Below are 11,433 nucleotides of genomic sequence, written 5' to 3'. Positions count from 1 at the left end.
TCGACCTGTCTGAGTTAATAGTTCCACTTTCCATTAAAAGGTAACTTCTCATTTGGCTAGTAGTTTCCATGAGACAGGCTTTACTGTAAGATGGGCGCCATCCATTGGTCCTATCATGCAGGTAGATTCTCACACACCTTCACCAGTCTGCAGTAGCCTGTTTCATGCTAACTGGAGCTATTTATGGTGGTTTGTATGATCGTGAAACACTGTTCTGCTTTTTACCAGATCAAACGGCTGTAATAACCAATGAAGAGCGATGGTTTCGTCTGTAAACACAATGCAAGAGGGAAAGCACACACCCGCTACATCAGCTAGACCCGTCTCAGTTCGACCTAAACCAGCTGATGGTGTCGCTGTGACTCAGTGTGAGTCTCCAGAGGCTGGAGTTAGAACGTAAGAGACGTCTCTTGTTTCAACAAATAGCAACAAACTATAGAAATAAAAGGATCCAGAATTTATTTTATTTTTATGTTACTGCGAGTGCCGTACGTGGTTGAGCGAGTTAAGGAGCGACTGAAGAGAGGGAGTACCCTGCTGCGATAGAAGAAAGCTGTGCACACTTGTGGCTCTTTATATGGTAACCACAGCAAAATGGCATCATGACTTCGCGTAAACACACACGCCAGCTTTCTTAAGCGAAGTGGCTTGTTGTCTGTACGGATTTTGAGCCATCCACATGCATGTCTATGCTGCATATTGCAGATGTCAAAAAACTCATTGTCCTCGCCACTTTGACCAGCTTGTTGAGTCAAACGGATTTTAGACTCTTGCTCAAGCTTGTTATTTGCATTTCTGCACCCTTGCATTGTTTTTAATTGGCTGTTGCATTTTCCAGAGTCCATTTGCAACCTTCAACAATTACAAAGGAAGAGGGGTATGACATTTTCTATTGAACTCACAGACCATAATGCCATGCAGCCTATGCCATATTCTGATTAAGTGGTGCATCTCTTTACTGGAAAAACACCAACTATTGCCACTGCTATTGCTTTTTCTACGTACTCCCACAACTTGGCGTGTATTTGTACCCCCACTGCCGTATTTGTTGCCGTGTTTTTGACACTCGCCGTATTATTGCGAGAAGAGCGCTATGGTTGAGGAAGCGTGACAACTTAATTCTAACCCTGATCTTAAAACCAAGTCTTATTCCCCAAACAGCCCTTTAACGTTAAGGGGACCAGCATTTTGTCCCCACAAAGCTGTCAGGTCCCAATAAGTATACTGTATTCACAGTTTTTGGTCCCCACAAATGTAGTTAAACAAAGCACACACACACACACGCACACACCAGCTGAGTCTAGAAGGGTGTGTTGGTTAGAGATAAGATTTTTCTCTGATGTCCTGATTTCTCTCCTTCCTGCTCATCACCTCTTCACACACAGCCTCACAACACCAGTACGGGTGCACCTTTTACGCTTCAGATGGCCCAAATAGAAGACATTTGTGCTACATAAGCAGCCGTGTATCAAGGGAGAAGAGCAATACCTACAAGTAGCTGCTAAGGGGCTCATTTAATTGAATATTTTTTGTTGAAAAATCATAAATAAAAGAACAAGCTCATCACCATGGGTTTACTAACTCTGCTTAATTATTCACCCGGCTTTAATTAGGCAATCAGCTGGCAATGTATGTTTTTAACCCACCAAAGCCTATAAAAAATGAATAGATGGCACTTCTGGTGTGTATCCGGTGTGTATGTTGTGCTCACGTGTCGGCACCATCTGTGTTGTAGTAGCACAGTTGGTGAAAGGTGTGAACGGTGTCACTGCCATGACACACGACCTCAGCCTGTCAGTCGGTAATATCGTCTTGATTTTGTTTCTCAAAATTAGCTTTTTCTCATACTTTGAGCTGAAAATATCCCCTCAAGTAGTACTTATCTATCCAGTTTTAATTATACTGATATTCTGAAGGTTTTTGCGGAGTTTATATTTAATTCATAGCCAGATTTTTAGATCATTTGGTGAAATTAGATTTTTTTTATATTGTATTTGTGTACTTTTTTTCTGATTTATGGAGTGATAAAAAGGCATATCCAAAATCCCCTCTTTAAAAATATTTGACTAATATTTCAACAAAATAAACCAACAACTTTTAACCTGGCTTTATTCAATTTACACATTCATTTCTGGAAATGCATGCAAATTAGATAGATAGATAGATAGATAGATATTGATCCCAAGAAAAATGGGAAATTATGGTGTTACAGCAGCAAAATCAGTCACACAGCACAGAAAATAAATATAAATGAAATACTAGAAAAAAATATACATAAATGCAATATACATGAAATAATAATACTAATAGGAATAAAATTAAATTAAAAACATCTAAATGTATACAGAATGGGAAAACAAAATGTGCAACTGCTTTAATAATATGCTAAAATGTAAAAAACAACAACAATTGTGCAGGTTACAGTGATGACACGTTAAAATGTGTTATTAGTGCATATTTAATAAGATAATGCACATTTAAAAATTAAATTTCAGAAAAGTTGTAGAAGGTTACAAAAATAAATGCCAACTGAATTTTTATCATGGTGATATCTAGGCCTATTAGGGTCTCCCCCCCCCCTTTATTCACCTGTCACCCCCCCCCCCCCCCCCATTATTCACCTGTAGTGTAGGTAGGCTATTGCCTGAAAGACCAATAACTTATCAACTTATCAACAACGACATTCTTCATTCATGGTCCTCCTTACTTCCATATGGGACCACTTCGATTTCTATCCATGGATGTGTGAAGTGTATTTCTTTTGAAGAAGAAGAAAAAAAAGCCCAAAAGGAAACTGCGCTTTTAGAAAAGCCTTTTAAGGCGCCCCCACTTCGCCATATTGGCTCAAAGCCCATAAGCCTCAAATGAGAAACCTGGGTAACTGCTCGGCGCCAAAATGGAGGACGGCTGACTAGTTTCATAACCATAGACAGTTAAAGAAATAACCCCCGTGTAGGAGGAGGAGGAGGAGGAGGAGGAGGAGGAGCTTGGTTTTCTGGAAGCTCCGTGGAGCTGAACATCCAGGCAGGCACACTGGCGACAGAGTGGAAGGGGGGAAAAGGCGACAGTTTAGGGGGCGAAAAACCATAAATCACCGGGCTGAAAAAGTGTTACCGGGCCGAGGAGAAAGACCCGGAGAGTGGCGCTGCTGAAGGTTTGAATCCGCCCGTCAGCTGTCCGTGCACGCGACAGGAGGGTCTGTTTGGTGTGCCTCCCTGAAAACAAGAAAGAGTAAAGGCTGCTCTGGAAGTGGAGATCACTGTAACCCACCTGGATCCTCGCTGCACCCGAGCCCGATGCACACCATACACCGGGTCTGCGTCTCCCCCCCTGCGTAACCGGAGCCGTCGCGAGCGGAGTAGTTTACGGTAATGTCGGTCTGACAGCCACGTATGGTTTGCTTTTTGACACGGGATTACGAGACCGGGAAGCAGCGGGAAAGGCGGGGCCGAACCGGTGGACTCCCAAACTGGATTATTGAGCTCCCCCTGTGCCGTCAGCGACGCAGCGTTGTTTGGGGGCGGGGGGCGGGGTGGGGGGGGTCGACGAAGGAGGCAACAACTGGAATTTAGAACCCGTTTTTTGGAACTCTTTCACGGCTAACTGCTGCCCTGCTGCGGACGGCGCGAGCGGGGTTTTCTTCAGTTATATTTCTGTAAAAACGGCCAGCTCCTTGTGGCCTCCGTTCACCTAGTTTATTTAGGCGCACCATCAGGTTTGGGACCCATATTTTGGGGATAATTCCCCCCCCCAACCGGGGTCGGACTATGGCGGACGACGACATTCTCTTTGAAGATGTGTACGAGCTCTGCGAGGTCATTGGCAAGTAAGTGTTGCATTGTTGATTTATTCATGTAGTTTTATTTTGTATTACGGTGAACGTTTATCACCGGGGCTTCCCAATTAGCTCCTCATAATATGCTGAGGGTATTGCATGCATGACTGCACGCACACACACACACACTTAAACAAACGCACATGCACGGCCAAAAAGCGTGGTGGTGTAGGAACTAATGGTGTCCCCTTGGTCATCAGTTGAATGTACAGTGACCTTAATCGTTCCTATCCCCATTTTGGTAACACTGTGATTTTAAATAGAATCAGGCTTAGCCTAAAGCAATTTTAAACATGCACCATTGCCTTTTTTATGGAGGTAATAACAGTTGTTGCATGCATTCCCAGTTTTATTGCTTTATTAGTCCAACATGAAGACACTATCCTATTTCACTGTGGCATCATTTCTTCTTCCTGCTCCCTGCTCCTGCTGCACGCTCTGAGTGCTGTAGTTCTCCCAGACATGCACACAGTGCTTGTCATCACACCGTGTGCTGTGCTTTGACCTAGTGGCAGTTGGCAACTTGCTGCAGAAATGAAAGGGCAGGGCACCAGACCCGTCATGAGTCATGCACGCCACACATCTGGTCATCGTTAGTGACTGAAATGTCTCATCCAGCCTACACGGAGGAGGAACATTCACTGCAAGGGTAAAGATAGGATGGCTGGGCACGATTTGGGCAATTTTTAGTTTTTTGAGAAGACTCAACATTTTCTTCTTGGCTGTGGTCCTCTATCGTGGAATAAGAACCTACACTATTCCCCTAATAAAATGAAGAAGAACAGGGTTTTCCCACCGTTATAGAAGTGCACCCAAGCTGAATGGGTGGAAAGTCAATGTGAGCATCCAAAAAATGACTTCTCTCAGATCTTATCATTGTGGTCCGTTCCCAGTGGACTTTGTTTTGAGCAGGTTTCGTCTTTTAAGCTTTTTGTGTGTTATTTCAATGTGACGTGCTTTTGCGTTTCCAACGTTTTAGACCGATATTGTTGTAATAACGCTCCAAAGTGATGTAAAATTGCATTGATCGTAGTATTGAAAACAGGTAACATTTTCGGAGGGACGGCCCTTAAACACCCACGTCAAATAAGGGTTAAATGTATACCTAATTCTTTCAAAAACATGGGGAAAACACTGAAGTACCGTGCAAATATATGTTTATTAATAGTGCTGGTTATCGGCATTGTATTCCAAATTTGATTTGATTCAGGCTGCATCCCACGGTCATTTTTTTGATAGCTCCTCGACACCTCGGTCTTCGACTGAACCAGAAGTTGTACTGTCCCTCCTCTGTGAAGGCCTTCTCATGGGTCTTACTTCTGCCCCAAGGAGCCAACATCGAGGAGGGACCATCGAGGAGCTATAGGCGAGGATGCAGGAGAGCAGCCTTCCCGGAAGCTGTGCAGCTGAAGGAGTCGCTAACTCTGTCCAAACAGCTGACGAATTCATGTGACGCTTCAGAGGAAAGAACGTCTCGAACCTCTAAACGAACGTTCCCTCGGTTCCTCTCTCCTCCGAGGGTCTCCTCCGAGGGTCTCCTCGCGTCCCTTCCAGGCCTCCTCGGTAGCAGGGACTAGGACGCGAGGAAGGGAGGCAAGTGGAGGAGTCGAGGAGGCAATTGATGGGCTTCGGGACATCACATACCCTCAGATTCACAAGGTCTCCCTTTAGTTTGGTTTCTGATTCAATTCGTTATTAATCAATTAGGGATATTTCAGTTAAGATACCTTTTTTTTTTTCTTTTTTTTTTTTTTTTTTTCTTGTCATGAAAGAGAGAATTTATTTTCTTGGTATTTTCAGAGAGCTCACGCTGTAAATTGTCCAAGGAACTCAAGATGTTTCAGTACCAGTACCGGTGTCGCCTCCTTTACTGCCTAAAACGCTAGTATTTGTATCAGGAAGTACTGCAGTTTCTGCACCGATCCAATACCACGTAATAAAGCCCTAAAGAAAATCTACGTTAAAGTAGTTTATTTATGCTCTTTTTCCGTTATAAGTGACGGCCAAACTGGATGATGAAAGAAAGTTCTGTGTCGTTCATTGTTCGTGTTTCACGAAGAACTTACCCGGAGCCAGACTGAACCACGAGGATAGAAATCATATCCCATCTTTACAGGGATAGTAGTACACAGCTGGTGAAGCATAATAACATGTATATGACATACTGGTATTGGATCAGTGCTCGGTATCGGCCGATACGCAAGGTAAAGTAATGATAGTAAAAAATAAGATGGGATCATCTCTACAAGGAACCCTTGAACCCTGGTGAGTTATTAAAAATATCAATATTGACTTAATAATTCAACATGACCGCGCTACAGCGGTGCGTCTCTACGGACTCCACTGTCAGGAAGTTTGGAGTGACCAGAAACAAGATGGACTCGAGCTTTCTTCAGTTTTTCCCTCTCCAGAATTTGGGGGTGGCCCCTCCCCTGGCGTCGCTCACCGCTCGGATTTTTAAGCTTTGCGCTGCGTTCAAAGTCCAAAATGATTTAAACTTTGACCTATTTGCCTATGAGATAACAGATTGTCGTTGGCTAGCAACGGGGGGGATAGCTTCCTGGCCCCCCTCGATGACGAACACCTGCCCCGCGCATCAACGTCCTACCGAGCAGAGAGCAACACGCTGATGTGTAGGCGGCTTCAAGACATGTAGTAGTCAGATTTTTTTTTATCTATTTAGTTTTTATACATTGTTTATTTAGTTGAGTCGAATTTGCCCCTCATTCAAACTGTGTCTATATGAGAAATGTGGACTTCTTACAACCATCAAATTATCAAAAACTAATATCGATGGTTCCATAAACCAATACTCTTCACAAGTAAAAAAAATTGTTTGATTTTATTAGACCATTTCATTATAAGATATGATTCAGCTTTGCACCATACGTCAGGATAACACAATGAAGCTCTGGGGCTTATTTCCATTGTGGTCCTTGGGGGGGGGCGGACCCATAACCCGTCCCTACTACTATAAAGGGGTTAGCGTAGCCGTGATGTAAACAACGATGGACCACTAGCAGAAAGACGACTGTAAACTCCCTTTAGAACGATAGCTTCTGTTTCAGAGTGCGACGAGGGAAATGATAAACTGTGGTTGCAGTAATCACCGTCCTTCTGTAATCCCGCTTCAGAAGGGAGGCGAGGTAACAACGCTTAGTCTATTATTAACATTTATCCATATATTTATAATATATTGCTGCCAGACAGTGTGTTGGGGTAGACCTAGTGTTTCCATGCTGCTCCTGGGATGAAAACCCAAAACCCTTATGACTGAAAATGACTGAAAATGGCTGAAAATGGCTGAAAATGGCTGAAAATGGCTGAAAATGGAAGCCAAATGTGTTGACAGCTCCAGTGTAGAGCTGCAAATGCTTCTTTTGTTTTTTAAATACCTTATTGCAATATTCTTTCACCCTCTTCTAGACAATTGTTCACTTCTGAGTCATTGCACATTTTATACCTTTTTATACATGTGCAATTAAACGCCAAAACAAAACAAGAGCTGCAGAGATTAAGATTTTAGATATTAATCTATTAAATCAATCGGCAACTATCGCATAATCGGTCAGAAATTCTCTGATGTGAGCTTGTTAAATGTGAATATGTTGTAGTCTCTTCTCTCCTCTTTGACAGTAAACTGAATATCTTTGAGTTGTGGACAAAACGAGACATTTGAGGATGTCATCTTGGGATTTTTAGGGAAACACTGATCCACATTTTTCTGACATTTAAAAGACCAAACCACTAATCTATTGATAGATAAAATAATCAACTAGGAAACTGACCGTTGCATCCAATCAAAACTGGCTACAAATGGCAGCAAGAAGTGTTTTCTCTCTGGCGACCGAGCCTCTTTAACCTTTATACTCATTGAGCTTTGTTCTGCACCGCCCGGACCACGCCTGCTGGGACTTTCCAACTTGATGTCGCACGGCTTTAAGAGAGCCAGTACAGAGTGGAGAAGATTCTTCTGCGTTGCTCGCTACATTAATAAATTATTCTGTTTTTTTCCTGCACAGAGGGATTTTTGCCCGCCCCCCCAAAGAGGTCTGAGCCAGCCCCCCAAAGAAAATCAACAGCAGTAAAATAATAAGAATTCAAAATAAAAATAGCAAATTCAAATCCTCTTCAAATGTTTAGGAGCAATTTACCGAACAACAGTTGAACAAGCAGAACATAAACTTGAATATGAGCGCTAATCTCGGCTCTATGGTCCAGAGTTGGCGTTCATATTGGACTCTGCAAGTGAATTGAATTGCTCAATCACAGGAGCACTATCAGTGATAGACTCATTCTCCCAAAATGCACCACAGAGCACCACAGGAAGTCATTCCTGCCTGTGGCCATCAAACTTTTTAACTCCTCCCTCTGAGTATCTGACACACACACAGTTAGAGAGGTTGGAACTGGACAATATTATCTGTTGTGTGCAATAACACCGGCCTGACGTGTGCAATTTCAACTACTACAATTATTATTATTAATATTGTTATTATTTAACTTTTCACCATTCCAAACCCTTAATTATGTAAATAATGTATCATAACTTTCCTTTATGTAAATAGCGTACATATCCAGTTCCTTATATTTCTTTATTTCTTTGTATTTCAACTCTATTTATAATATTTGTGCAAGTGCAACACGGAGTTTCCCTTCGGGGATCAATAAAGTATTTCTGATTCTGATTCTGAATTATTTACATAAAATTTTTCTAACCAGTTTGGTCAATTGAGGCCTTTTAGTCCAAAAATTGCCAGTAATTCCAGGAAAACACGTAGTTTTCTGTCAGATAAGGTAACACAGACCGATTCTGCTCAATGTCGTGCATGGTCCCCCTCCCCACCAGAAGACTCAATCTGTCAGGAAAACCATGATAATGTTTTGAAAGTCAACTCTAATTGTGTCTTGGGTTCTGTACGAGGAAAAAAACTAAAAGTTGAAATATGAGCTAGGCAGGACCGTGTGAGAGGAAGCTTGGCAGGCGTTGACAGACGTAGTCCGACTGGTTATGGGGCGTCTGCCGTGTCACGCTGTTTGTCAGGGCGATACGACGCTCGCTGCACACCGTACGTGTTTAGGCAAGCCTGAAAAAGGTCTCCGCAGTCACAAGCTGTGTCTTTCCCTCTCTCACTCAAAACCCTAACACTGAAACACACACAGACCCAAAGAACTGCTCCATCGGCTCGGATCAGCCATGTGCCTTCAGGTGTCAATCAATCCATCCATCAAACTTTATTTCTAAAGCACATTTAAAAACAACCAGGTTCACCAAAGAGCTGTAAATTGATATGAAACAATAAATAGACAAATATAACATAAAAGTTGTCATGCCGTCAATGTATAACGTTGAGAACCCATTTAGATAGATAGATAGGTAGGTAGATATTTATTGATCCCAAAAACTGGGAAATTACAGTTTCTATTTATCTAGAGCTATACCAATAAACAGTCACAAGACCACATAACTTTTTTTGTGATAACAATATTTTTTATATTCAGCAATTAACAGATAGGATTATGAACAATACACTGAGGCATGGACCGAGTCCCAGAGCCTCAAAGGAAAACACAGAGGAAAGCTGGGAGGGAGACAAGTAAAATATAAGATCAGCTCAGTACTTCTGTTGCAAATGGGTGTTTTATTCTATTTTATAGCATTTGGAGATAAAAAAATGTTAGAAATTGCTTCGAAAACGCGGTTAAAAAAATTTAACAAACATTGGTAAGAAGTGACCAAAAAACTGCTTAGCTGCTTAACACCCACAAATATATAGAACACCATAAAAGAAGGGGGGGGGAAGCATGATATGAGCACTTTAATGTAAACATTAACCTGGTGTATTATGACAATAGACGGTTGCTTCTTTCTAGGGCTGCACAATAATCACAATGTTATCCAAATCGCAATATAGTAGTAGTAGTAGTATAATATAGTATAACTAGTGCAATCTCCAAATCGCAGGGGGCGCAATATTTGTTAAAGGCAAATTATGCGTCAAACCATTGTGAATGAAGTATTGGCGGCGCTGCAGGGCTTCCCAGCCTACAGATCCTATCCCACAGACTACTGAATACATCTTTGTTTGGTACAGATCCTTGCAAAAATCAGACTATAATCATTTAAACTTTTAAAGATGTCCTATTAGTCAGTGAAAATGAGAATAAAGATACAAACTCAATCATTTCCTTCAGTATCGTGAATCCTATCGCAATATGAGTCGAAATAATCACAACTAGATATTTTCCTCATGTCGTAGTTCTTGCTTGTACAAGTTCTCTGGGAATCTATTTTTAATATTGTGGAATATCCGTATTATAGTAGAACCGAATTGCACATGTAATTGCATCGGGACCTTGTGATTCGTAGTCCATTCAGGGAAATCGTAGCCCGTACCCTGCCCTAGGGTTGTTGTAGCCCTACAGTAATCAGTAACTTTAATATGTGTTGAGCCAGGGTCGTCGTAGGCCAGGAGGAAGACATTTTAAAGGCCACACACACACACACACACACACACACACACACACACACACACACACACACTTGGTCTCAGAATCAGTTTGGAGAGAGAGAGAGAGAGAGAGAGAGACTCTTATTAGCCGACATGCTGCTCTCTGCGTGGAGAGCTGCTGCAGCCACGGCTTCTTTTTAAAAGACTGCACTGAAGCACCAAGTGTGTTTATTTTTGTTTTATTTTATTTTTTTATCCTGAAAGTCAGACACTGGATCAACCGGAGGGAAACCCAACCAAATGACAACCGCAGGCAGGAAAGACATCACTTTGAAAGCCCAATGTCCTGAATTAAACCCATGTAGTTACATATGTGTGTGTGTGTGTGTGTGTGTGTGTGTGTGTGTGTGTGTGTGTGTGTGTATAAACCGTGATTTGGAAAGCAGTGCTGTGATCCGTGCTCTGTGTGTGGCCCTGTGGGAAACAGGATCCGCCCTATTAGTGCTGCAAGTAAAGATTATTATTTTCATAGTTGATTAATCTGAGGATCATTTGCTTTATTAGTTGTTTGTAGTGCTTTGTCATTGAGTCCGTGCCACTTTGCAACACAGTTATACAACAAATACCTTATTTATTGATATTTATTGATTTGAATATTGATCAATCAAACACCTAAGATTATTTTGTACCTTAAAATAATAGTTGCCCTTCCTCAAGTAAATGTTAAAAGTAAATTTCCCCGAAACACTTTATGTCTCTTTTGTAGGATTTTTGTCTTTGTTTCTGCGTCTCTTTGTAGCCAGTTTGTGTCTCTTTGTGGTACATTTGCGTCTCTTTTTCACATCATTTTGGACCTCCATATATCTCCATATCTGTGTCTAAAACATTGAAAAAAAGCTAATGCAGATAATCAATAAATAACATTCAAAAAGCTTAAGACAAAAGACAATCTTGCTTAAGAAGTCCAACCACAATCATTAGATCTGAGAAGCGTTTTAGTTATATTAATTCATCTTAGGGTGCTGCCCAAAATAGCTCGGGTGCAGCACCTAAACCTTATAATAGCTGGAGAATACTGCATATTCATGCACATGCATCAGTTGACTCTGCATGAACAAGACTTAGCCATGTGCTTGTATTTTTAGC

General features: G+C 41.7%; 1 protein-coding gene across 1 annotated transcript in view; it reads left to right on the top strand.

Moving 5' to 3' along the window:
- Nucleotides 1–2,988: 2,988 nt before the first annotated feature.
- The window catches only part of caska (calcium/calmodulin-dependent serine protein kinase a), a 136,057-nt gene continuing 127,612 nt past the window's right edge, over nucleotides 2,989–11,433 (top strand). Inside the window, exon 1 of the mRNA XM_034885997.1 lies at nucleotides 2,989–3,826. Coding sequence (XP_034741888.1) covers nucleotides 3,768–3,826 — 59 coding nt within the window. The 5' untranslated portion in view covers nucleotides 2,989–3,767. The remainder of the gene's footprint in view (nucleotides 3,827–11,433) is intronic.

The sequence above is a fragment of the Etheostoma cragini genome, chromosome 11 (assembly GCF_013103735.1).
Source record: "Etheostoma cragini isolate CJK2018 chromosome 11, CSU_Ecrag_1.0, whole genome shotgun sequence".
Lineage (NCBI taxonomy): Eukaryota > Metazoa > Chordata > Actinopteri > Perciformes > Percidae > Etheostoma > Etheostoma cragini.
Note: the sequence above shows the minus strand (reverse complement) of the source record. Positions and strands in the feature narration are given on the sequence as shown.